This window comes from Larimichthys crocea, chromosome XX, assembly GCF_000972845.2.
Source record: "Larimichthys crocea isolate SSNF chromosome XX, L_crocea_2.0, whole genome shotgun sequence".
Classification (NCBI taxonomy): Eukaryota; Metazoa; Chordata; class Actinopteri; family Sciaenidae; genus Larimichthys; species Larimichthys crocea.
The window spans coordinates 12584916-12612101 of NC_040030.1; the positions used below are offsets into that span (position 1 = coordinate 12584916).

The 27186-nt window shown below is 40.3% G+C and overlaps 4 protein-coding genes across 4 annotated transcripts; 1 reads left to right on the forward strand and 3 right to left on the reverse strand.

Moving 5' to 3' along the window:
• Window positions 1–492: 492 nt before the first annotated feature.
• On the reverse strand, window positions 493–6405 carry tmem209 (transmembrane protein 209). The gene is made up of 15 exons (XM_019278917.2): window positions 6300–6405; window positions 5880–6041; window positions 5707–5765; window positions 5375–5506; window positions 5052–5281; window positions 4682–4886; window positions 4349–4524; window positions 4187–4258; window positions 3991–4087; window positions 3499–3624; window positions 3234–3331; window positions 2590–2704; window positions 2337–2434; window positions 1559–1632; window positions 493–1370 (listed from the first exon to the last, which is right to left on the reverse strand). The coding sequence occupies exons 2-15, from the start codon at window positions 6017–6019 to the stop codon at window positions 1316–1318; spliced, it is 1677 nt and encodes a 558-aa protein (XP_019134462.1). The 5' UTR covers window positions 6020–6041; window positions 6300–6405; the 3' UTR covers window positions 493–1315.
• Window positions 6406–7372: 967 nt separating this feature from the next.
• prdm4 (PR domain containing 4) lies at window positions 7373–12600 on the reverse strand. Its single transcript, XM_010749104.3, has 12 exons — window positions 12511–12600; window positions 12157–12219; window positions 11813–11928; window positions 11542–11730; window positions 10684–11454; window positions 10337–10486; window positions 10022–10140; window positions 9847–9932; window positions 9622–9749; window positions 8932–9507; window positions 8478–8646; window positions 7373–8384 (listed from the first exon to the last, which is right to left on the reverse strand). The coding sequence occupies exons 3-12, from the start codon at window positions 11925–11927 to the stop codon at window positions 8027–8029; spliced, it is 2661 nt and encodes an 886-aa protein (XP_010747406.3). The 5' UTR covers window position 11928; window positions 12157–12219; window positions 12511–12600; the 3' UTR covers window positions 7373–8026.
• Window positions 12601–15137: 2537 nt separating this feature from the next.
• LOC113744094 (achaete-scute homolog 4-like) lies at window positions 15138–15614 on the forward strand. Its single transcript, XM_027272448.1, has one exon. It carries the CDS (start codon window positions 15138–15140, stop codon window positions 15612–15614), a length of 477 nt encoding a protein of 158 aa, XP_027128249.1.
• Window positions 15615–20283: 4669 nt separating this feature from the next.
• sapcd1 (suppressor APC domain containing 1) lies at window positions 20284–25073 on the reverse strand. The gene is made up of 4 exons (XM_010749286.3): window positions 24357–25073; window positions 21818–21988; window positions 20901–21056; window positions 20284–20642 (listed from the first exon to the last, which is right to left on the reverse strand). The coding sequence occupies exons 1-4, from the start codon at window positions 24453–24455 to the stop codon at window positions 20553–20555; spliced, it is 516 nt and encodes a 171-aa protein (XP_010747588.3). The 5' UTR covers window positions 24456–25073; the 3' UTR covers window positions 20284–20552.
• Window positions 25074–27186: the final 2113 nt, after the last annotated feature.

A 27186-nucleotide genomic window follows, 5' to 3' on the forward strand; every position in this document is an offset into this window, starting at 1 on the left:
AAGTGTATTATGGGAAATGATGTTTGTTATAAAAGAGGACGACACTAAACTACAAAACAAACGCGATTTATGCCAGATAATGATGCTTTTTTCATGGTTTTCTAAACTTGGGCAGTCAGTTTCTGAAGTATGTGATTGAATCTTAATCTAACATGTTTAGATTAATAACACCGGGATGAATTTAATCATTTTTAATATCACATTAAGAAGGACATGTTGCTACATCCCAACAACTCAACCCATACGAACACTAAATTACTTTAATTTTGTAAAAAAAAATGTTCTTTTGTCAAATTGTCAAGTCATATCATGGATGTTTCTGCACAAGGCACTGCATCACATTACTATGCACATGCGGTAGATATGCAGTATGTCATGAGATAATGGTACCAAGAGTAAGGTCAAATCATCAAAAATGAACTACATTGCCACCAAGTGGATGCCTACAATATTAAAACAAATGCATTATAGGGAGAGAAATGAATGAATGAAGTTTAAGCTTTCTATTTTTATATCTCAATTTTATTTTTGATTTCTGACATTTGTAAAATGACATTCTTGAAAACGAGCAAACGTAGAAAGTTTGAATTGGCTGACACAGGAAGTCAGGACAAACTGCATTCAGATGTCTTTTGTAAAATACAATATATTCAGAAAAAAAGACATTTATCATTCAAAAAGGTTTTGCAATTGTTCTCCATCATATCTCAAAACAGCATACATAGTCGTGTCACCTTACAGCCTAAAACAATGGGAAGCTTCGTAACTTCATCATACTTCAATTTTGAATTTGTTATTTATTGCTTGTATTTTCACAAGTCCAATTTCTGTGGTTGACTTCAAGCATGTCAGGAGCATCTCTACTGCAGCAGCCATCCATCAAACTACAAGAACAAAAAAAAACAGCATACCAATAAAAAAAGAAACAAAAGTCCACACATACTATATTTGCATTCGTGCTGAATGGGTCGGAGCCATCCACCAGATAAATCTGAGGTATATTATTTACAAGGCTGCCATGCTGGTACATTCTCAAAATACAAAAACCAAACCATGTTAAAAAATACAACTCTGCATTTCATCATAAGCACACTGTGGTGTCACATACTGAAAATGTACAGAATGTTGCCCATTTGTGTGCCAACGCTGAGAAAATGTCCATAAATGCGCATTTATTCTCTTTCAACGTGAAGCGCTTCTTTTCTGAAAGAGCAGTCCTTAAAGTTGAGGCGATATTCCAACCAGTGTAGCCACAAAGCATTGTGGGTGGAAGAAATCCATTTGCAGCTTTTTGTTGCATGTGAAAGACGACGCATCAGTCCTCGAATATCCACAAGATGTTCACGCCGGAGAGGCCAAGATTTACTCTCCTGGACAAGGTATGAAAAACAATTTCATTATCTTACAGAAGGACAAAGAAAGGTAAAATCAATCTTTTCAGTCAAACTGCAATCTGCACTTTGATATGCGACCTTTTGGTTTTCTCTACTTATACACTCATGTCAAGGATTAGCTGAGCAGGCCAGCCTTTTAGAGGATCTTAGGTAGAAGTACTCACCCCAGCATCCCTGACTCCTTAGTCTTAATGACATAGAGGAACATGAGTATAGTGTGGAACAGGTTGTTCCTGCCCTGTAATGGAAATCAAGATGGGTTCATGTTATTGCAATCACATTGTTAGAGTAGAGGAAGACATCCTGAAGGGTTTATGAATGAGAGGTCTGTTCTGAGGCCCTGAGTTTGCTGGCTTTTCACTGGGATATTTGTTACACGTGGGTATTGCTGATATGAAGAAGGTCCCCCAGACACAAAGCTCTGCTTCATGAGTGTATAACAAGACCAAATCCAGTTAAAAAAGATGATGTTCTCACCTTTTGTTCCAGTTCTTTAAGTAAAGATCAGAAAAACAATTATTATTCGGCTAAAAATCATTAAATTCTTGCTGTGGATCTCAACTGTTAAACTCTGAGAACATAAATATTGACAAGCTTACAGAATGCTGAAAAAAAGTTTTGTGCATTTTGTTGAAGAGGCTGTAGAATACCATGTCTTACTGTTGGAAATTTGTGCTGCAGTGCTCCCCTTATGACCTTTGAATTCATTCTGCATTTTTTGAAACATTTGGCAAGTTCGATCCTTAAGGGACTCATTAAAAATGATTTGTTCTTATGTTTGATTTACAGTGTCACGTCGGGGGAGACTTATAAATAGCACAACTTAGGGAAAAAAAACGAGACAGACTTCTCTTGGGATTTGATTTTAAAAAATGATAAGGGCAAAATAACAGCACAAGCTGGTTTTTAAGAGCCTGACAAACTGGTTGTTTTTGCTGTCACCTTGGGCAGACTGTAGATATGTCCCTGGTAGATGAGCTGGTAGTGGGGGGGAGTGGTGCTGCTTTGGTGGACACCGAAGAGGTTCTCCTTGGTAACATCTATCAGAGTTAATCGAAAAAAGGGACACAAGAATTGACGTAGTGTGACGTAATGATAGAAAATAGATTTTTCAAGAATGAGAAACATACAGTGGAAATCACAAGTATTTTATTATTTGTACTTCCAGTGTGTGTGTGTGTCTGTGTGTGCTTACCAGGTTTGTCTGGGGTGTGGCTGAAGTGCTGTGAAGTGAACGTCTTCCCGTCCGGGTACTTCGGGTGTGGGGGAAGTCTGGAGTCCAAGTATGTACAAAACACGTGCATGAGGATCTAGAGGGACAGACAAAGTATTCAGCTGATGATCCCACACTGACGAGAGTAGCCACTCATATTGTTACTTTAATCACGTTGGCAGCACAGATCCAGCAGTCAAAAGACTCGAAATATGAGCTTAATTCTGTGGATTTAATACAAAAGTACTGGAACTGCTATGAAAACATAAAACAGCCAAACAAATGGACTGCTTCAACTTGTTTAGGTCTAAACAAATGTCAAAATTTCACTGATCCAGTTTCTCAAATGTGAATATTTTGTGGTTTTTGTATAATAAACTAAAATATATTAAGGTCATATATGTAGGTTAGGCACAGCAAGGCATTTCAGGACACTTTGTGCGTATTTCACAATTTGCTGACATTTTATTCTAAGCCTTTAATCAATTAATCAAGATAACATGAGTACATTAAACCCTAAAAATAATTGTTCATAACTGATTGTTTGCTCCATAACAACTGTTTTTCCAATGGTATCTGGTTTACTGGCTCAGTGTGTGTGTTTGTGTGTGTGCGTGTTGACTCACAGCACAGTCAGTAGGGAGGTCTGTGTCCCATTTCCTGTTCCTCAGATCGCCGCCACTATTCCAGCGAAAAGAGCTCATGCAGCCGCTGTGGGCCAGCTCTGACGAGACATAATACACCAAGCACGTGAGAAAAAACACACACATAAATATGAAATTATAACTCATACCATCATGAAATTTGACTTTTTGTTCTCACAGTCCCACACAAACACACCGACACATTAGGCATACATCAAATATCACACACATGTATCGATGTGCCTACCCTTCACGCGCTCCACTAGATACTCCTGGTTGGGAGTGATGTCCAGATACTGAACAATAGAGTTCATAGTGGGGATGGACGAGGCTTTCATCACTGCTGCCTGTTTCAAGCTGCTTATGCTGGCCTCTGGTGGAGGAAAGAGTTCAAACTAGTGAGACTTCAAAAATTCCTGCAAGACTCCTTAGAAAACAGAATAATGACTCCTTTGACTCAAACATTTCAGAATAGGCTTTGTCCTTGAATTGTTTAGAAAGCTCTGCTGCTGTCACAATAAAACATTTTTTTATGATCGTCTAGATATTTAAGTGTAAAAACAAAAACACATAAGACATATTCTTAACAGTTATACTGTAGTTCTCACTATGTTTGAGTAATAAGATGCTTTTCTGAATTTATGAAATCGTTATAAAATGCTAATAATATATAACATGTTAAAAAATAATATTTCTAAACGCATAAGGTCTTTGGTCCTGTATGCATCAGATGGTTCACCTCCTATCTGGAGCTCAGGGCAGCCCATCCTCCTGAGCTGGCTGTTGACCGAGTCTATTTCCTTGACCAGGGGGACCAAGATGGTGTCACTGATCCACTGCAAAAGATACAAACAGATTTATTTTCCTTCTCAAGTCAGATTTAAATGGAAGTGTCTTTGAGTATAGAGTTCTGTAAATATGTTTTGAACACTTACATTTCTAAGTTTGGCCGTCCAGCTATCAATGCGGTCCACTACGGGGCGGCTGGTTGTGATTCTGGCCCACACCTACATAACAGGAAGCGAAATATATATATAATGTTCTACATTTGACTTCTTAGGGCGCAGCAACAAAACATACAATGCTGATTTACAGACCTCCTCTGCAGCCTGCTTGGAGCCCAGGTCCGTCTCATCCTTGTGGGCAGATGGAGCCTGAGAGCGACAGGCCGGCTGATACAGGAACTTCCTCAGGCTCTGGGCGTAATCTCCCACCGAGCGGTTGTAGTTCCAAAATGTTGGGCTGTGGTTTGGAGACACGGCCTCTGGACTCCCTATAGAGAGCATCAGTTCATCATGACACCTGAAGCTTTCATTCTGTGCTCATATTAGTCTACATCTTCCTGTCTCTGATATACCAATGACTCTAGGTGAAGCGCCCTGCTCGATTCATACTAGCACTTTAGTTACTCCAACTCTGGCATGACGTACCTAGCTGGCTGCGGTGACTCTTCTCCTCCTCTGTGTGGAGGAACCTCTCCAGGCTTTTCAGATCCTCCATGTAGTCCTCCTTGCTTCCAGGGGAGTTAAACACCGACGGCGACGTGCGATACCGGGCTCTCAAACTGGAGCCTTCTACTGGTCCGATGCTGCTGGGGTAGGGAGAGGAGCCAGGAGAGGGACTGTAGTTCAGAACCTGAGAAAGGAAGAACTCAACGTGAAGTCATGAGCTTGAACGTTACATCTGAAAATCTATCTTCTAGCAGACAAAGAGAATCACTTTAAAAGTGTGATCCATCACACATCTCCAGGCTACACTGTACATGTTCTAGTTACAAGACTACAGTAATGATGGACGTACTTTTCCAAAGGCCACAGAGGGTGAAAAGGGCCCTCCTGCACTGTTTGGGGTAGACGGGTTGCTCAGAGAAGGGCTGTACCCGGGTACACAGCTGGGGGAGAACTTTGGGCTGGTGGTGGCCGGCCGCGAGGGGCTGAAGCTCAGCACGCTTTGGCCCTGCAGTGGAGACGACTGGGCTGGAGCTGGGGTCTCCTTTTTTTCTGGCTTTTGAGGCGGAGAAGCCTGAATAGCTGCAAGGAGGCAACAGACAACAACCAAGCATCATGAATTAATCCCACACTGAAAACTGAAAGGACCAGAGTGTATTTGCAAGAGAGCCTCACTTGTGTTTCTCAGACCCAGGAGTTGATGCTGCCCAGGGGATACAGCAATGGTAGAGGGAGCCATCGTGTATTTGAAATACTTCCAGAAGTCAAAAAGAGCATTGAGGCTAAATAGAGAGGCTAGCACCAGTTCTGGAAAACAAGAACAGAAGAGGAGGACGCACTTCAGCATTCAGCGACAAAGTATAAAACACATGGGTGTTGATTGGTGTCAAATTTCCCTACAAAGGTCGACAGGAAACACAACTCAGAGACTGAATTTAATGCTGACAGGTGATCCTGTGCTGTCATTTTAAGACTTCTTTAAATAAACGAGAGTTCAGGGACCTCACCGATGTACCAGATAGGCCAGTAGGTGATGTTGTAGTATCGGCTCAGCAGCTTCCCTGACCTAAACAAAGAAGCAGAGACAGACAGATGTCAGACTTAAAGAGGAGAGATGGATGGATGGACAGGAAATCAATGCTGCTTTACAAATGACATCACTGAACTTTGAACAACTCACATCTCAGTGTAAATCATGCCAGCTAAAGACACGTTGAGCACAGCCCAGGCCAGGACCACCTGACGAGCCTGCTCCTCCCTCCTCATCCTCAGCGCCCTGTCGATCATGCTGGGCATCCCCTCTTTCGGCGGGGTCAACATGGTTTGATCAAAACTGTTCAGGCTAAGAGGAGGGGCAGAGAAAAACACAGTCAGTGTTTCACACTTAGGAAGAGATTCAAACATCTTCGCGCGTGATTCTCCCGACATGTGTGCACGGCGAGCTAAACGGTTAGCTAAAGTTAGCTAGCCTGCATATAAACAATGTTACTAAGTCTCAGTTATCGTCCGTGACGTGCAGCCAGTGTTTTATAATTTATAGCAAGAAAAAGTGACGCAACCAACTTATAAATACAACAACAAGTACATAGATAATTCATACCACGCTAAAGTGAATGATAACCGCGGCGCTGCATGTTTTGTATTATATCCGGAAGTTAGCTGGCGTACTTCCGGTGACAGGCTGTAGTGCACATTTAGGAATTTTTTATTTTTTTTTTTACTTTACTGTCTTCATGAATGAATTTAATGTTTATGTAGACACCAAATGAATGACAAACAGGAAAAGTGAGCACACATTGCTTTGCTTAAAAAAAATCATTTTCATTTATCCCAATATGATAAGTGCCTTATTTAGTTATTTTATTTATATTTGTAATGTATTATATATTTTATTTTAAATACAGTATATTGTTTTATTATTTCTGTCTGTCTCACTAATAATTCTGTTTACACTGTGCCATATTGCCACACGGATGTCTTTTAGCTTGTATATATTTTTAGATTTGTATATATTTATTTTATGTTTTTTTTTTTACATCTTTTACTTATATTTTATATTTCATGTTTTAATGTTTGGGATAAGAGGGAAACGAAATTTTAATACTCTGTATCTCCTGTACATATAGCGGCACTGACAATAAAGTTGACTTGACTTGAATTGTCTGTACTTTTTCAAGTTTTCAATGAAGGTTTGCATTTAAAAGAAAAAGAAAGAAATTAAGTCATTTAAATTAAATTTCTATTAAACTATTATCTATAGCAGTGCACTGAACTGAACGAAGCCACTAACAAAAAATATAAATAATTACATAAAAAATGAGTCTACCCACAGCAGAGTAAAAATTATTCTTTAATTAAATTCTTAGTACAATGTTGCACACTATGTGTGTGTGTACAGTGCAGCTATTTCAATTAGCGCCTCCATTTCCTTCTGGGGTTCAATGAGCAGGACTGAATGATTTTTATAAATATTTGCTGATTTTAGTCATAAATTATACCGGAGTGAAATATTAACACGACCAGGTGAGGGCGGTGTCACATTATTTTTTTATCATATGGATAATAATATGGTTAAAAAACAATACAGGCACAAGAAAATTATATAGTCAGTGAAGTACTACTTCGCGTGTTTAAGTCTATCATGTGTATCAGTAAAAAAAACAAAAACATAAAACAGACAAATATTTATTAAAACATTATGCGACAGATAGGATGGAGCTGTAACATTTCAACATTAAGTCAACACTCACACAATGAGGAATATAACATTAATGCCCAGATTCCTGTTTTCTAGAGGCTCGCTTTCATTCACACGTACATTTTAAATAGAAAAAAAAGGAATACAAAAATCTTGCTTTTAATAAATAAAGAATAAAAGCACAATTACATATTACATACAGATATAAGGGGACTAAAAGGCAAGAATATGGCATCAGAAATTTTAATTGACATTATTGTGCAACTACAAATGAATATCAGCCAAGTCACCCCGTGTTAGTGAGTCAAAAGAGGAACAGAAAAAGGAATAACGATGAATGAAAGATAGCTTATATGAATCCCATCAACCAATATTACACAGGCCTGAGTTCAATCAAAAGACAGAGTAGCTTTACAGTCAGATATTCATCAGTTGGCTTATAATATGACAAAGTTTTATTGTAGCAGCACGCATATGCTTGTGAGACTAAACATATATTGATGGTAAAATTCGGATTATGTAAGATGTTGCAATTAAACTTTGACAAAGCAACTAATATTTGGCAAAAAAAAATAGAAGTAAACGTCAGTATTGTAAAGTAAATAAATACACAAAGAGGCACAGTGTTGTCAGTGAGAGGGTGACAGGGACTTTTCAGAGTTATACCCTCCAACGTCTAAACCGCAGTCTTCATTGCTGGTTGAGTCAACAAGTCTCTCTCCTCCTCCTCGTTCCCTACCATCTTCCTCCTCATCCTCCTCTTCGTCTTCATCCTCGTCCAAGTCCTGCTCCTTACGGGACGCTCTTTCCGTCTTGGGCCCCTTGCATATCTTTAGGTGACGAGTGAGGTGGTATTTGGTGAGGAAAGCTTTGTGGCATTTTTCGCAGACAAAGTCTCTGCGGCCCTCGTGAGAGTTCATGTGCTTCTTCAGGTGGTTGGTCTTTAGGAAATGTTTGTTGCACTTTGGGCACTGTATGCGGCGTTCACTGCAGTGGGAAAGGCAAACAAATATGAAAAGGACACATTATGTAACTTTTATTTCATCAGGCAATCTCTGACACAATAAATGAAATACATACTGTGTGTGAGAGAACATGTGTTGTTTCAGGTCATGTTTCCTGATGAATGCCCGGTCGCAGAGGTCACACTTGAGCTTCTCTGCACCGGTGTGGATGAGCATGTGCGACTCCACGTGGGATTTCTGGGTAAAGGACTTCTCGCAAACTGTGCATCTGTAGTTCTTCTGACCTGTTAGTAGGAAAAAAGGTGGTTGAATATCACAACAGGTTTGACACTTCAAATTCACGTCCTTGCTAAGAGTTACAAGATTGATGCCAGTCTCGTATCTGTTAATGTGAAGCTACAGCCAGCAGCCGATTAGCTTAGCACAAATCAATGTATTTACAAAAAATGTATTCCTTTAAGAAGCTTGAGATTAAAGTGTTAAAGGGTGCTGTGACATCTGGAGTTTTTATATGTTGCTATACAGCTTAAAAAGACAAATGTTTACACTTCAATGATCCCGATACACACCCGTGTGAATCTTGAGGTGCATCCTGAGGTTGCTGGGATCGCTGAAGGCCTTACTGCAGTATTCACACTTGTGGGGTTTCATCCCCACGTGTCCCATGAAGTGCACGTTGAGTTTAGTGGATGTGATAAATGCCCGGGAACACATGCTGCACTTGAATTTCTTCTCCCGCGCGTGACCCTGACCTTTCGCTCTGGCTGTAACGTTATCAGAGTTTCTATTGTTGCTGCCCCTGCTGCTGTTATTATCACTGTTTGTTTGTCCTGCGGCGTGGGTGTGGCAGGGCCACGGGGAAGAGGAGGAGCTCGAGGTCCCATTGGTCAGTTTCTCTTCCTGGTGAGTGTGTTGCTGCGTTTGTTGTTCCTGTTGTTGCTGCTGCTGCTGCTGCTGTTGTTGTTGTTGCTGCGATTGTTGCTGTTGCTGCTGAGCGTGGTCCTGCTGCGATGGGCTGTGGCTGTGTGGAGGTTGGTTATGGCTGTGGTTACTGTTATGGCTGCTCAGATGAGTCTTGAGCTCAGAGAAGGAGGAGCACTCTTTGCCACATTGGCAGATCTGACCCTCAGGCTCCTGAGGAACACCTGTGGAGACACAGAGGATGGTGCCACGACATTACTTAACGGATAACCATGTCAGTAATGGCTCAGCGTGGCTTCAAATCAGATCTGAACATGTTTAATCATCTGTTATCGCACCCATCAGCCTGCAGTAGTCTCTGCTGTAGTAGAAAAGCAGCTCCTGGTCCGGGTGGATCTCTGTGGTTGTACAGAAGAACAGTTTCCCACTAGCAGGGTACGCCACCAGATTCTGCTCCTCACGGGTCCTAAACACACACACACACACAGCAAAACAAAAAATGACGAGACTGAAATAACATGACAAACACCATAAAAACTCAACGCTTTACACCAGGATCATACCGTGCTTTGCGCACAAACATCATCCAGTTGCACTCGTTCTCGTCCGTCGTCACAATATAAAATTCCAGCACGTTGTTGTGATACATCTGAAACAGAGAAACAAGTTCATCTGCTTATCACGGATTCGCATCGACTGTGACAACCAACGGGTTCGAACAAAAGCCGCTCCGCTGACCTTCCATATTTGTGGCGTGTCCTTTTCTGGCCAATCAGAGAGATCCACGTTACTACAATGCTGGCCCACCATTGGTCCAAAGCAGGTCCTTGGAGGAATGATGTCCCGTGCAAAAACTCCTAAGAGGCGTGTAATCACATTGCTACTAATCAATGGTCTATCCAATCTTTTCATCTTTATCTAGATAAACTCTAATTGTGCTTCTCCTCGTATGTTTATGTGCATAAAATCTTGCATCTCGCTCCTATTCTGTTTCACAAATAACACACGAATGAAACTAGCAACACGTCTTAAGATGAAAACGTAAAGCATTACCGAGCGGTTCGTCAGCCACTGATATCCGTAGGCACAGTGGACGTGGCAGAGACAGGCGAGCCCGGCTTTGGATGGGGGTGTCGGAGATGAAGGTGACTGGGCCGTGCTCTGGGCAGTCTGAGGTATATGAGCGGTCGCACAGTGTGCACCCTGGAGAACGATATCAGCAAAAGAGTTTGGCTTGTTGTACATTTCACTTTTCACAATTCTGCTTTTTAAATAACTTAATATTTAGATTATAGTACCCCCGACTCTTTATAGCTGCTATAGTGTATAATTTCCAATATTTTTGTCAGAGCTAATTAAACCCTGAACACCTGAAGAATATATCACAGATATACACTCACAGATGGTGTAGGCAGTGACCATGTTCTCCTTGTTGGAGGTAGAATCCTCAAGCTGCAGGGTGGAGTTGACCAGCACCAGGTTGTTTTCTGGCCCCAGTGACACCTCTGCAGTGATGGGAGACACATTTACCGCCTCCAGCCCCATCCCAGAGTGTCCATGGAGGGACACCGACTCCAGCTGGCCCTGGCTGGTCATGGACCCAGTGAGCACCACACTGACCACGCCTGAGTTCAGCTCCCCATTTGAATGGAGCTGCTCCCCGAGTCCTCCCGCTCCTCCTCCCCCAGCGTTTCCCACTCGCCCCCCCATGTGATCTGGCTCCATCACCACCGGTAGTTCGAGCACAGGAGGCCCGTGAAGGGGCATAACCCCACCTGATGAGTCCACACCGGTCAGGCCCTCGTGTGGCTGAGGTTGCCTTCCCCCTCCGAGCTGCTGCTGTGTATCGGACACCGCCACCACCCCTACCCCGTCCATGGTGGCCAGCTCCTCTCCCATCCTATCAGGCGACATTGGGCTACTGACACGTGATTCCATGGCCAAGCCTGTAGAGTCCAGCTCATGTGCACCAGTCTGGTGGAGGTCTCCCTGGCCGCTGACCTGTCTTGAGTCCATGGGCACCAGGCCCTGCTCCAGGGGGCCTCCAGGGCCACTGTAAGGGTCTAGACCTGAGGGATTGTTGCTGGCTACAGACAGGGTCCCATCCATGTTAAGGCTGCTGGGATGAATGTATTGAGGTGGTGGACGGTCTGCCAGATAGGACAGGATACCTACAGCAAGGGAAGAAAGATTTAATTCGAGGCATACGGACAAATTAAACAAACATCCACACGTGCAGACACAAACATCAAACCCACCTGGCAGTATGTGTCGGAAGTAGCTGCTCTCCAGGTGGGGGTATGGAGGCGGCGGCAAGGAGTAGTTCCTCTCCGGCAGGCCGCACATCACTCCTCTGTCACTCAGTGGACCCATGGGGAGCATCAGTGAGAGGGCAGAAGGAAGGGAGCCCAGGGAAGGACCCAGGCTGGGGATGGCCACCGGCATGCCTGAATCACAGGGAAGAGACAGAAATCAGAAGGTGCCAGAAGGTGACGCAGCGTGTCATGCTTCAGCTTGAGTCATTCATACCTGGGGTGGGAATGGGGTTGTGTGTGGGGGAGGTGGGCAGCCCCAGGTGGCTGGCACTCACTGAGGGCACACTGAGCTGGTCCATGCCCACAGGACTCAGGTTCATGTCATTCATCCTGGAGAAAAACAACATCAAGATCAACTTTTAGCTGAGCCAAAGGGACAATAACATCCAAAGTGTTTGAGTCTTGGACTGCTGCTTGCACTTTTAATACGAGGATTTAGGCTCTGTTGTGTTGTGAAAGCATTAGAGAGCCTTTACTTTTTTTAAAAACATATAAATATCTGATCTATTGAGCTGCTGTGTGTCGCTGTCAGGACTTTTACACACACAGTTAGCTTACCTGAACTCAACGACTGATGTCCATCAGTATCCGTGCGCAGTTGAAGGGTTTATATTCCTCTCCCTGTCGTATAAAACGAACAACAACTTAACACACCGACCTTGCCGATCGTAACAACTCTCGCACAGCATCTGAAATCACTTGTTTCTAACTAGTTAGCCCAACATCAGCCAGTTTGTTACAATGCTAACGTTAGCCCCGGTAGCTTGTGTCTACATAAATGCTTCACACGGTGAATTATCAGGTGTTTCAGTCAGCATGAAGTACACGAGTGCCCGGTCACTGCCGCCTCGCTTCATGGTTTAAACACAAAGTGTTTTTAAAAAAGGCGATAACATGAAAACAGCAACATACCAACACAATGCCTCCCCGACCGGGGCCATGACAGCAGACTGCCCTGCGCATGCGCACCGGCGCTGTACGGTTTGGCTGATCACAGGTCAGTTTGTCTGATAGATAGATAGATAGATAGATAGATAGATAGATAGATAGATACCAAAATCTCAGAATGCAAATTATAAAACAATGTGCTGTGACTGCCTCTGAACTCTGAAGATGACTTAATAATATCAGATGCAAATAGATAAAAGAAACCTCAACAGCTGATCATTTCCATGCATCGTTTTCTGCAGTTTATTGGGTTTTTGAAGGTGTTTGCATGGCTATAAAATATTAGAATGATGATGATGATACACTGTTTTGAATCCAACAACCCAATTTTGTCTGAAAGCCGTCCTTGTGTCTTATTATTATTGACACTATTAATGTTTATTTATTTATTATTCTATCCCAGTGGTTCTTAACCTTGTTGGAGGTACCGAACCCCACCAGTTTCATATGCTCATTCACCGAACCCTTCTTTACTAAAAATAAAATATGAAAAAAAATAAATATGATTTTTTTTTTACTGGTGCACAAAATGAACCGTGCATTAACATCACCTTGTTCAAATAACAAAACCAACACGTGCATGAACTCACACAACTTACCTCAGTGTGACTTCTTGCTGTGCCTTTGAGAGACCAGTTCAGATATGCGTGCTTCACTTGGACTAAGTTGCCAGTCTCATGTCATTTTCACAGCAAAGTCTGTTCCTTTTCTTCGTTTTTATGTCCAGCATCCTCGAAAACGACTGCTCATAAAGATATGTTGTAACAAATGGTATAAAAAATTCCAGGGCAGAGGCTCCACCGAACCCCTGAGACCTGATTCTCAGGGGTTCAGACCCAGGTTAAGAACCACTGTTCTATCCCAAAACCAGATTTTAAAAAAATATCCCCCAGAGCCACATAAGATATTATACAACTGTCTTCACAGGCTGAGGTTTATATTTGTGTAAAAACTGGGGGAGTTTCCCTTTAGCTCAACTTGATTTGAACCATCTAGAGCTCCCAGTTTGGTGGCACTGCTGTTTTAAAAATCACACCTTTCCAAGTTCAAGTTCAAGACCTTTATTTGTCCCTGAGCGGCAACTTGTTCTGTCGCAGTGGCAATTTAAAACCATCAACACAGGATGAGACACACAGATAAGAGATCACACAGACATAAAAAAAACACAAATACAAGAGTAAAAGCTCAAATTATATCAGTGGAAAAAAGAAAGAAAAGAGAAACAGGCATGGTTAGAGATGTGCAAGATGAACATCAGATTTCTTGGCAAAATCTTTATTGATATAAACACATTTTAGAAGAATTTATACAAAATAAATTATTATTTTAAATAGAGACTGTTAATTGTACAGTAAAACACTGTAATATTTTATGCATTGCATTCATATGGTATTTTCATGTCAATTATATTGCAAGACAGCATTTCTTTTGATAAAAAAAAAACAAATATGTAAAATTGAAAACAAAATGCCAACCTTTTACCGTAATATCAGAAAAAGTTATGCCATATTTATTACAAAAATAAAACAACAACAACTGTTTGTTTGTTTGTTTGTTTGTTTGTTTGTTTGTTTGTTTGTTTGTTTGTTTGTTTGGGGGGTTTTCTGTTGTTGTTGTTGTTGTTGTTGTTGTTTGTTTTTTTATTGAGTAGTTCCCAACCTGGTTCTCAACCAGGGGATCAGGACCCAACATTAGATCATTTTATGAATCTGCAGGGTTACAAGACAAAAAAACAAAACAAATACAAAACAAAATATTTCTATTGTACAAAATTCTTTTTCAGTGAGTTTTCTCTTAATTTTGACTTTTTGATATATTGAATTGTTTTCCTCTTCAGACCTCTACATACTAAAAGTCAAATGAAACAATCTAAGAATGAAAAAACTGTGTACCCATATCCAAAACAGTGTCCTCTTAGATGGTACGTAAAACATGATGAAGATGGCCCAAAGTGCAAAAAAACTATGGCCTTCCAGTGGAGAAAATATGATGCATGTGTGTTTTTGTTACAGAGTTGTAGGAGATATTGTTTAAATTTTTCACATAATGAAACATTTTGAATCATAGGTTTGGATGTCATGACTTTGTGCGCACTGGTTACCCACAGTACGCAGCTCAAACAGTCCACCACTGGACACATAAAGGAGATACATTTATTAGAATCAATAAAGTCAGTTATTATAAGCCTTTAGATAGAGAGAGCACATGGCGCTATGATGAGAATTGCATGATGTGTCGACGGAAGGAAGAAAACGTTGTGTAAACAGCTTTATCTTGATGAGAAAGCCTGGCTGCATCTCCGCCCCGGATCACACCCACCATGCCTACAGCCTCAAAACCCCAACAAACAATCTGTCACACAGACTGACAAAGTCCCGAACAAGAAGAAGAAGTGTCTGCTTTTTAAAGATCCAAGTCTACATGTTTAATTACAAAGTGACGAGATCAAAACCCGAAATGACCGTGACTCTCTAACAAGGTGAGTTGCATCGATTACAGCTCATATATGGTGCAAAATTAATGCATACATTTAACTGATGTTTAATCTGAGAATCTCCTTTTTTTATTCATAGAAAGCGTTAATGGAGCATATGGCATATGTCCCTCCACTGGCTAACAGTGGAGCGCACTACAAGGATGCGCTTGGACTCGGACTGCCCTTCCACCTTGACGCTGCATACCTCGACCCAGTGCACGGACAGAGGTCACCCTACAGACGGTTCTCCTATTTGCCCTTTCACGGACCCCTCGGCGTGTGTGATTACTCCTTCGAGCCCGCGTTCATCCGGAAAAGGAACGAGAGGGAGCGGCACCGAGTGCGCTGCGTAAACGAGGGTTACGCGCGGCTCAGGGAGCATCTGCCGCAGGAACTCGAAGACAAACGGCTCAGCAAAGTGGAGACCCTGCGAGCGGCCATTGACTATATCAAACACCTGCAGAGCCTGTTGGACTTAAACTTGTCCGGGATGGAGGTGTCACTTGGAGATGCGCAGCAGAGGACAGAGTGTAATAACAGTGATGGAGAATCCAAAACTGGCTTCAGCGACAGTGGGGACATAGTTTACTAACTCTCTCTCTCACACACACACACACTCTGTGTGTGATCTGATGTACATTAATTAATTTGTAAAGATGCCTAACTGACACAATGTCCATTGTCTGATTTTATTCTAGAGTCTGAGTTTGTTTATATGCAGTATAAGGAGAAACACAGAGTAAAAACATCTGAATGAAGATGGAAAAAAGGTTTCATCTTTTGTTTTTTGTTTTATTTTGTTGTATTTAATAATTTTGGTTGATATTGTGGTTGTGTGCCATTATTAGTGTGACATTATCAACCAGGGAGTTCTTATTACTGAAACACTGAAATACTGAAAAAGTCTTCATATTTTATGAAGTGATATTCAAATTTGTAAATATAGATTAGCAAAGAAGTCTCGGTCATGACGTGGAGAGGTGAAAAAAGTAGATTTTAGTGCAGGTTCATCCATCACCTGGCAGATTTTTAATCATTTTTTTTATGTGAGTTCTTGTGAACTTGACAAGAACAACCCAATCATAATGCTTTCTAATATAATCCAAATCTATAGCAATCAGAAGTTTTGTATAATACAAATTAAACAATGAATGAAACTAAATTTTTTAAGTGGACAGCTGTCTTTAATACATGTGTTTTGTTGACACAAAATGAGTGAGCGACTCAAGAGTTGAATCTAATTCACACACACACACACACACACACACACATCACAATGTTGTCCTCAAGCTGTAAATTCAGAACACCTACTGTAAAAAAAAAACGATGCCACCTTGATGGACCTTTTTCTCCTTGACTTGTCGCAGCAGGAGAATCACAGGTAAAAACATGAATTTGTAGCTCAGCTCCAGAACTGGTGCATAAATAAAATTTTATCACGTTATTAATCAAGCTGTGATTTTCCTGCTGTGACACAAACTAAGTACATTTACATTTACTAATTAAGGTTCAGCGCCATTCAGGTCAAACAGAGTCAGGGTGCTTGCTATGGTGCGTGTCGGCTCACTGGACACTCTCTGCTGCAATAAATGCTGACTTTGACTTTGACTTTGACTTTGAAATGGAATGGATCCTTAATTAGTATAATTGGAAAAACCTGCCTGTATTTACCCTACTATTTCATGTCAAAATATCTGCTGGGAAAAAGGTCTATTCACCACATTTCAGAGGAAAATATCATACTTTTTACTCCTTTATCTGACAACAGTAGTTATACTTTGCAGATTTAGATTATTAATACAAAGTCTTTATTCAGTCTTATGTGTTTTTAGTGTGTTGTTTTGATGTCTTTTGATGATCATTCCCTGTAAAGTGTCTTGGAGTACTTAGAAAAGGACTCTTAAATAAAATGTATTTGTATCATTTTTATAATTTTTTATATTTATTATTATTCAAATATAAATAATATAATGAGTGATGATATAATATTACAGCTGTAAGGCAGTATATGAAATAGTGCAAATTAGCTCCACCAAAGTTACCAGCTGCAACTTTAAAGTGATTACTTATATAATCCAGCGATATGATATATATTATTTTGAAATTCTGCATACTTAGTACTTTTACTTTTACTTCAAGTATGCTTTGATGCTAATACTTATGTACTTTTATATAAGTACGATTTTTAATACATCACTTTTACTTTTTGTCTTTTTCTGTGTTTTTACACTATGGTACTTTTACTTAACTTAAAGATCTGAGTACTTCTTTCACCTCTGAGTATCTCGTGTCTTCTCTGAACAAAAGGTATTCTGTCTGAAACTGGTATTATTGTGGTTGTTTTAGTTATGGCCAGTGGAAGTGGAGGTTATATTACAGTAATAGAGGCTGATCTGCCCCTGTAAAGCGTCTTTTCAGAAGAAAGTCTCTCTCCCTGTTTTTAGACCACCTACTACTCACTGCACTATCGCAGCGTTCTCAGGAAGTTTTCCTCTCCTAATAGCTAAAGGAATGCATTTATCAGGAAGCCCTCAGCACCGCAAGAGGAACCTCCAAAAAACACCTCCTCCTCCTCTCCACCCTACACTCTATTTGTGTGTTTATACTTCCCACCTCCGCTGACCTGCACGGAAACAGCTCAACAAGTTCTGATATTCAGCAATACCAAAACCACAAATTAAAGAAAAGAAAGCAAACATGATATTGTATACAAGTAAAATGGATTTGGAGAGACCAGCAGAGTGCAGCTCAAGTGAACCATGCTGACATGGAAGAATGGCATTGACAGCCACAAAGGCATGACATACCCATAACAGAAGGTGTTTGGCTGTGCTGTTTGTGAATAAGACCCAATATTTAACTTAGTGCTGGTACCCTGGGCTTGATGGTTCAGTGGCATTCTGAAGATAGAGAACATGAAGCTACTTAAATGAAAGCCTGCTCATAATGGATGTTTTTTTTCCCCAATGCACACAGGCTGATTCTAATCTGATTTCAACGCAGATTCCTTGCAGGCATCGCTATGTTTTACTGGAAAGTTGTTGCTGATACATGAATGTGAATTAATACAGAAGACTAATACATCATCTGGATGATTTACTTCTGGAATTGTTGAATGCTATCAGTTTTGTCTTGTTGTCTCCAACCAACAGATACAACAAAATGCCCTCAAACTGCATCCCTTGTTTCATCAAATCTATTTACCTTCTCTTGTGATGACTGTAATCTTTAGAGACACAGGGCCACCATGAGCCCCGGACTAAACACCCACTTGTAGACAAAAACTCCACCATTCACCTTCTGGGGACGAGCATACAAAACAAGATTCTAGTTAAGGATACAAAGCATAAAAAAAATGAAAACATGAAAACAAGTCAAAGGTTTTAAAGTAATGTAGAAGTATGGACTTCTCAATTCTTTGTTGAAATAGGCAATGAAACACTACAGTATGATGAGAACACCAGGCAGCACAGATATCTTGTACGTGGAAGGGATGTGAGTCCTATTTTAAGCCTGCTAAAGTTGTCTTCTGTCTGAAAGACTAGAGAGCTGTGCAGCGCAGGAGGGAGAATTCCTAAATAAAAAAAAAAAAACATGCGCGATGACTCGGCTAGATAAACTTTATCAGCTGAAGTAAGATCAGTGCAGGACCACCGGGAGAGGTTGCTGCGACGTGTTGGGGCAGAGAGCCCACATTCAGAGACGGAAACGGAGCAACTGTTAGTAACAGGATGTGCAGTGATGCAGGATTGTCTCCTGCACTCTGGAGGAAAAATATTGATGCACTTCAGCTTAAAAACAGACTTGGAAATATCATTTAGTGTCAAAGATGAAAAATGTCCATCAGTGTATGCACCATTTGGGACCCAATGGAGCTTTAGTGATTTAATCTGTGGCATGTGGATTAAAGTGTAACTTAATGCTGCTCACACTGGATTTGTGATCCAAATCCGAATTACGAGCGACACCAGATAAGAGGTCTACAAAACCGTTACTAAAAAAGTTGGCAAAGGTTGGTGTTGCTGGAAACACATTCAAAATTTCCAAACACAATTGTTTTGAATTAAATATGGGGTTTTAATGTTTTGCACATCATCACATTTTATTTCTGTTTACATTTTACACAGCGTGCCAACTTTTTTTGGAAACAGAGTTATATTGTATTGTATTGTACATTGTATTGTGGTGGAAGAAGTATTTAGATACTGCATGATTTTCTTTTTTATGGGTTGTATCCACGTGTTTGAATGGACTTATTGTAAGTCATTTTGGATAAAGGCAAGAAAAAAAAAGAGTAATATAAAAAAAAGTAATGTAGTTTATTTACTGAATTAAAAGTAGCAACACAATACTATAGAAATACCCCAGTTCAATCAAAAGTGCAAATGCATTCAATTCTTTAAAGTACAGAAGTACTGGCAATAAAATATACTTAAAGTATAAAGTAAGAGTTAAAACTGTTAAAAGTCCATCGAGTGAGATTTCGGGAGATGTGTTGACAGAATATGACAGAAATGGAATATAATATTCAGAAGTATGTTTTGTATGTTAGTGTCTAATTGTCTGAAATTTGAACAAGTCTTTCATAGCTACAGATACTCTGGATCCTCCTCCAGTCTGCCATTTCACTAGTAGCAGACAAACCAAACGTTGATTCTGGAGAGGGACTTTCACAAGTTTTGCAGTCACTATAGCTTCTCTCACACACTTGGAAGGATGTGTGTGAGGTGAGGGTTATTCAGCTGGCTGCAATCTGCAACCTCACAGCTTCATCCCACTAAATCCTACACAGTGGACCTTTAAATATTTCATAACTGGGTCATTGTTGTTGAGGCATTAGCATGTGAGTAATACTTACTACTTACAATATTTACCCATATAATAGTTGGTTAAAGGTGAAACAATTTTAACTACTTTGTATACTTTTTGTTAGTTTAATCTATAGAAATAAATCATAATTTATGTGCATTTGTATGCTTACCTTTAATTTGAAAGAAGAGAAATAAAATAAAATAATTTTAAGTAGCATAAAGTGGAAATACTCGTACGTATGTTCGTACTGTAAGTACATGTAATTAGTTTATTTCCACCACACATATCGTGCTAGATTGAAGGTATTTTGTCCACCTCTCTCACACAGATCATTACATCAACAGGGAAACAATTATCAGACAATTAAAGGATTAACTTCAAATTCCTATTATGTTAACAGTTACTAATGTTGTTAATGGGAAGTTATTTCACGTGATGACAGCTGGGCTTGGCTTTTGATGAAATTAAAAGAAGTTAGTGAGTCATTACAGTAATAGTCACATGTCAGTCAGGTTATTCAACACTTCACCGGAACAGGTTTGTTTTGAAAAGAGAGCACAAAAGCAAATGATGCATCGTTTACTGTAATTTATTCGTTTAAATACATATTTACAAGTGGAGAAAAGTCAGCGACTGCGTCACATGAAGTCAAATGTAAGCTCATGTGTCTGCCTGTGTGTGTGTGTGTGTGTGTGTGTGTGTGTGTGTGTTTATACAATCAATGGGCCTGCAGTTCATCAAGCTGTTCGAGTAGAGCGTCTTTTTCCAGCTCTAACATGGAGATCTGACGATTCTTGTCACACACCTCCTGTCAAAGGAGAAAAATAAAACCAAATGGCTGTATTACATAGACACACACCAAGCAAGAATGATGGAAAATTGAAACCAAAGGATCTGTTTAAAAAGATCATTTAAAGGGGCAAACCACTCATTTCAATATATAAATGTCAAAAGAAATGAATACAAAATAAGACATGTTTGAAGCCTTTTAAGTAGAATATGTAACCTTTGAGGACAACAGTTCACATGAAATGATGAAAACTACTTAAAATGTGCTGTTCTTTACCTGAGTCAGTACTGTGTTGTGCCACCGGAGGTCGCTGTCTGCCACTCCCTCAGGCAGAGAAGGGATGCTGCTGCTGGTGACGTTGGGCTCGCTCATCATAGAGCCCAATGAGCCATTCACCCGCTGAATACGAGACCTGAGGAGGCAAGACCGAGCCTGTAGAAAACAGACAGGCAGCTGTTGAGCCAATGATTGTTGAAAACTACTGTTAAATATTAGTCTTTGTAAAAAACTATGTATTTCTCAACCGGTCTGATCGACATCCATAGCTGTGAGCTCAGAGAACTGGGGAAGTGTTTGTTTTTGTACCACAGGTAGACTAGGGAAGGAGAAGTTTTCAGGGGGGATGCCAACAGGGAATGGAGCCAGTGTCGTGCCAGAACAGGAGCTGTGCAAGTGGGTAATGTAACTGGGCTAAGCAGCCTCTATGGACATAATGATAGAGGGGAAAAGACCGAAGAGGTGGTTGATGAAGGAAGCTAAGAAGAGAAAAGTAGAGAGCAAGTGAGCAAGAAGTCCTTGGACAAGAGTAAATCTCGGACTGACTTTTTGACGTTGACGTGAACTTAAAATAAAAGTCTGAAAGACAGTCCAGCTGGGCTTCTTGCTGTTGGATTAGTAGGTAATATTAGCTGGCTGCGAGGTCTTGTGTTGTTGTCCACTTGCTAGTTTTACATAATCATGTACAGCTGTCTAAATTTACGACAGTGGTTTTTACGCTCTGAAACTGGAGGTGCTAAATCACAAAAATACCAATTTCTACGAAATGTTGCTTTAAGTTTGGGAATTCTAAAATGACTCTAGGGATCCTTAGAAAATGAAAAGGTGGGTGTACTAATGTGTAAATGGCACAGCAGTTTGTGTTCAGTGCAACATACATTGAATTCTGATCAATAAAGCCACTGAGCCTCTTGTACCTCTGCCGCACCCTCCTGACTGGAGGTGATCCTACTTTTGGCCTCAACGATGCTCTGCTTGACTCTGTTCTCTTCTAGTCGCTGAAGATACCAGAGACGAGACTTCTCCAGGATCTCCAGACCAGAGCACAGAGCGTCCTTCTCTTTCTCCAGATCCTTCAGACGCTTAATCTGAGATGGGAGCATGGAAGAAAACAGCTTGATTAGGTTCACATACAGGACAAAAACACTGAATCATCTAAGAAGGTTTTTGGCGAGATACCAACCAACCAAGTGGGAGATGAGCACCTACTTTCATTTCAACTGTATACTCTCAAATAAAGCAAAAAGATGCCCACTAATCTATATTAAAAATGAGAATAACTGTTGACTTTCATGATATAGCCAGTCATTGGGTATGTGTGTGCTTACAAGGGCACTGACTAACAAGCCTGACCACCAAACATCCAGCCTGCAGCCTGGTGTAAAGCACAGTGCTGCCTGTTGTCTTCCAGAGGCCCCAAGGCTTTGTTTATCTGAGCAGAGCCAATCTACAGAGCAGCAGGAGGCCTTTGGTTCTATTGTCTACACCCAGTTGGATTACATGTACTTTAAATGGGCTCAAACAGAGCTAACAGTGCTACACCAAGCAGGGAATCATAACATATGGTGGTGGTGGTCCACTTTTGGTATCATGAGGTTAGGACATCAGTCATTTTCAAGGCAATAAACAGCTAACTGATTTAGGAGGACATTAGAAACTCATGACACTCCTTTCATAATTACAGTTAATAATTTGATTTACAGTCAGCGGTGAACTGGTTATTCCGAGACTTTAACAGGAAACTGTGATGGTCAGACTTGCCATGTGTGAATGTGTCACTGGGATGCCTGTAGCCACGATACCTCCAAAACAACACTCACAGAGCTAAGATGGAGAAACTGACTGAGACTCCTCAAACATTTTGTCCAGTATGAAAAACAAACTCCAGCTGGTTTTAATTCAGCTGTCTCCAAAACACACACTAAGATCTGTCATTTGTCCAGTCATTTCAACATAGTAAGTATTTTAAAGGTTTATTCCAGTCATTTTAAAGCCAAACTGCTAAAGTTTCATTACTTTAAAGGTCCAGTGTGTCTGTATTTACAGAATATGACATAAATGGAATATACAATTCATAACTATGTTTTCATTTGTGTATAATCACATGAAAGTAAGAATCAGTACACTTTGTTACCTTGGATCAAGTCTTTTATATCAACAGACAAAAAGGGTCCTGTGCTATGGGGTCCACCATGTTGAAAAAACAGGTTTCTACAGTAGCCCAGAACAGAGCAACTCAACACTGGCTCTCGATAGAGCCTTTCGTATTGTTCGAACATTTTACAGCCAACATAGTTCCAAGGGTGTTGCAACCTGTAACTACACCGTTAAATGCCACTCAATCCTACACACTGGTCATTTAAGGCCAACGAATACAGAATTTTGCCCCGATAAGTTCATTCATAGCAGCGTGGAGAAAGATTTTAAGCAGCATTTAAACTTGCATTTTGGGAAATCAAATTTACAGACAGCATGACCTGATCGAGACTCTTTTTGGATGTTTTGATGCATTTCAGACACTTGGAATATTTATCTCAGTATTTGCAAAATTTATGACTATGACTGCATTTCTGTTGTCAATTAACTTTGACACTCCTTCCATATAATAAAAACAAAAAACATTTTATTTATAGAGCACTTTTTAAATATTCTACCAGCTTGTACATGCTGTTATTTAGCACAAATTCCTTACTATAATATATTTCCAAATATTCTCAGTGACCACTTTATTAGGTACACCTGTACAGTCTGAATGCATATGTTGTGCAATACAGTTAAACCTGTTTATCTTTAATGGTTTTTGGTGATTTACATTGTTATCATATGTTTATTGTTGAGTTCATGTTTAGTGAGGAGTTTCTGATTTTCTATCCTCGTGTATTTAAAAAGGAAGGCCAAAAAAATAGGAATACCAAATCCTATAATGTTGTCCAGCACAACAACACCTTTAACTATGATTTCAGTAAGTGAATTCACACATTTACGACAATATCACCATATTTTTATGTTATATATGTCTAAATTAAGCCTAAATCTTTTAGTATTACTTAAGTTGAAATATACATACAGTCATACATAATTGAAATGACTCAAAATATACCTTTAAATCAGGTGTAGAAAAGGTCAAACCTTGGCCAAATGTGCCAAACAGATGACACTTTCACACACCCAAGAAGCAATAAATGTTCAACTTTGAGTAATTAGTCACATTTTGGAACAGAAAATGACTAAACAGGCTGTAGAATAGTATACTATAGTCATGTTGTCCTGAAAACTGTGGAACAAAACAGATGTGTGTGTGCATGGTCTAAGAAGAAGGTGAAACACACTTTATGTTCACACACAACAAGGACACAGTGAGATGAAACCCATTAGGATCAAACGCTCACATATCACCCTCGACAAGCCCCTACACACACACACACACACACACACACACACCACCGCCCTCCTCACCCATAGGTAGAAGCGAAGAGCGTCCAGGCTGTAGAGGCTGGTCCTGAGGGGGATGATAACCACGGTGTAGGAGCCAGAGCCGGAGGGATGACAGGCCATGGAGAGGAGATCAGTCACCGAAGGCTGCTACTACTGCCCCATACAGCTGGTTGGACAACAAACAACAAACCACCGATCCCCACTGGCTGACACAGAATAATACCACAGAGAAAGAAAGAATGAGTGTGTGTGTGTGTGAGAGAGGGAAGGCAGGAGTGGAAAAAAAAGCAACACGTTACACAGGCACAGGCAGCATGGTGCCCCCAGGGCGAGGTAATGAAAAATTCCACATGTCACTGCCATGACTGGTTAATCGACATACAGTGACACTATGAGAGAGAAAGAGAGAGAGAGGGATGGGGTTGGAGAGGAGGTGAAACTGACAGTACAGGATTGAATAAAGGAGAAAAGATAACAGAGGAAAAAAGCATTTTGGCAGGAAATATGAAAGTGGAGCTGTGGATTAGAGATTTGAGAAGAGGATATAGGTGTGATCAGCTCCTGTGTGTGTTTAACGCTATTGGATAAAAAAGAAAAACACAAAAGAAGTGTTAGAGGAAAACAGCCTTGGTTAGACAAGCCCTGAGAGGATTTCTCTGCTCAAAAGACTGAAAGAATTTTCTGGGAATCGTGTCATCCTGCAGCTGAAGTGGAAACATGAACATTCCTCTGGTGCTGGATGAAAAACACAGTGCATGTGATTATTTCCTCCTCTTGGTTTCAGGTGAGCACTCTGTCCCGACATGTTTCCAGGAATGTGACATAACCACAGAGGTGTGGACATTATGGCAACTGGATATAGCAGTTAAGACAAACAAAACAGAGAAGGTTGGTTTTGAACACAGCGCCCCGTGGATTTCATCCACACTGCATCGACATGATGAAGGTTTTTACTATCAGCTCTCAGCTGTTCAGCTGGTCAATGCCAGCACAGAAAATCAGTGACACATGTTTTTTTATTGCCGCCTCGGGCCAAACTGGCTGTCAGAGCTGCTGGATGGATGGAAATCCACAGTAATGCTATTGGATATAACTACTATTTAATAATATATATTTAAGTAGTCCAATTCAGTGGTTTCCAACATAGGGGTCGGGCCCCTCTAAAGGCTTACAAGATAAATCTGTGGGGTCATGACATGATTTATATGAGATGAACAAAGTTTTGCTACACAAATATTTATTCATTCTTGTATTTTTCTCGAATCGTTGTTCTTTTTGTGAAATAATTTAGCTTTTTCTGACCTCAAACTATGATTTAAATGAATCCATCTGATAGGTTTAGAGGCTACATCTCTTCAGGTGGCAACAAAACAAAAGTGAAAGTTTCTCCAAGCAAACATGAATGAATACGGAGTAACAAACAAATCACAACATAACAGCCTACAAAGAAACTGCTTCGTCATCTCAAGATTAAATCAATCTTGCACATGTTTATTTATAAATGCTTAGTCAGTCTTTCTTACATACAGTATATTTTATGTCATATTTAACCATTCCTAATTTATGGTACCTCCAGAGGGAGCCATTTACAAGTCAGTTTTCCTGCTCCCTATCAGTAAGACTCTTATTATGTGTTTATTGTCCTAACCTGTCACTAAACCTGAACACAGCCTAAACACTACTAGACTAAAACATCCAAAAGATCTCCAAGCATTTGTGGATTTCTGGACAATAAGGTGGTAGTGAGTTTTTTTTTTTTTAATTTATGACTAATTTGGATTCTTAAAGACCTTGATGATAGTTGACTGATTATTTTGCAGCTTAACAAAAGAACTATTTGCATTTTCTGAACTTTGTTCAGAGTTTTCAGTTCTTCGGTCTGTAATTTCTCCACATTCTAAATCTTTAATCTGAGAATAAAATCATATACATATTTGGATTATTTATTTCACTTACTTCTTGCCAAAACTTAAAAATAAAATTTATATTGATTATTTTTAGATTAATCATTAATGTATCGTCTACCAACACAACCTGTATTGGGGTTCCTCTCCACCTAGCTGCCATACCGTGGACACACTAATGATAACTGAGGTGATCTCTAATTTTAGGATAGTGACATGCCTCCCTTTTCTTTTGCAAAGAGACAATGTCGAGCTTTGCTGGCAATAAAGGATCAGGAGGTTTTCAAATTGACTGATTCAAAATTAGAAATAAAAAGTCTGAATTTTAGCAACATTTTGACCTTTGTCTTTCTCTTGTGAGTCCTCCAAACTAACAGAAGATAGTACTCTGTTAAGCTCGTACTACACTGCTGAGTGGGAGGCTATACATACAGTACATGTTATGTTTTGGTTATTCAGAGGGTGTGGCTGAGTCTATTTGTCCTGACAACAGACATCTTAACAGACCTCCCTGTTGGACATTGTGAACACGGGGCCCCTCTCATAGATCCCACCCACCCACTGAAATATCACACTGCTGTAAGCACATACCAATTTTTAATTTTTTATTGTTTGACTTGAAACCTGCACATCTTAACAAGTAACCAGATGATTTTGTACTTTAAAGGTGCAGTCCTGTTTAATCACCAGCAGAGAGAGCTACAAGTGCACATTGCCTGCTGGAGTTGTGAATCATATTCAGAGCTGACATTTTGTGGCTCCTCGTGATGTCCTCATTAAAGCGAGATGTTGTAGAGTTTATGAAACACTAGATGGCGCAGCACAATAAAGATGCAGAGCACGAAGACTTCATCAAAAGAGTATTTTCAGACTATGTGCACCCAAAGCTGTGAGGTGTTTTTGTTATGTTTGCTTGCGAAAGGAAAAAAAAAACTTATGTCAACGTG

Excerpts from the sequence above, each read along its gene's own strand:
- tmem209 (XM_019278917.2), bottom strand. The coding sequence starts at position 6,019 with ATGTTGACCCCGCCGAAAGAGGGGATGCCCAGCATGATCGACAGGGCG. Across the intron at positions 4,088-4,186 it reads GGACGGCCAAACTTAGAAAT|TGGATCAGTGACACCATCTT; the intron begins GTAAGTGTTCAA and ends TATCTTTTGCAG. Across the intron at positions 3,625-3,990 it reads CCCTGAGCTCCAGATAGGAG|AGGCCAGCATAAGCAGCTTG; the intron begins GTGAACCATCTG and ends TTCCTCCACCAG.
- prdm4 (XM_010749104.3), bottom strand. The coding sequence starts at position 11,927 with ATGAATGACATGAACCTGAGTCCTGTGGGCATGGACCAGCTCAGTGTG. Across the intron at positions 10,141-10,336 it reads AGTGGCTGACGAACCGCTCG|GAGTTTTTGCACGGGACATC; the intron begins GTAATGCTTTAC and ends CACGCCTCTTAG. Across the intron at positions 9,508-9,621 it reads AGACTACTGCAGGCTGATGG|GTGTTCCTCAGGAGCCTGAG; the intron begins GTGCGATAACAG and ends GTGTCTCCACAG.
- sapcd1 (XM_010749286.3), bottom strand. The coding sequence starts at position 24,455 with ATGGCCTGTCATCCCTCCGGCTCTGGCTCCTACACCGTGGTTATCATC. Across the intron at positions 21,057-21,817 it reads GTCAGGAGGGTGCGGCAGAG|GCTCGGTCTTGCCTCCTCAG; the intron begins GTACAAGAGGCT and ends TGTTTTCTACAG. Across the intron at positions 20,643-20,900 it reads ACAACACAGTACTGACTCAG|GAGGTGTGTGACAAGAATCG; the intron begins GTAAAGAACAGC and ends CTCCTTTGACAG.
- LOC113744094 (XM_027272448.1), top strand. The coding sequence starts at position 15,138 with ATGGCATATGTCCCTCCACTGGCTAACAGTGGAGCGCACTACAAGGAT.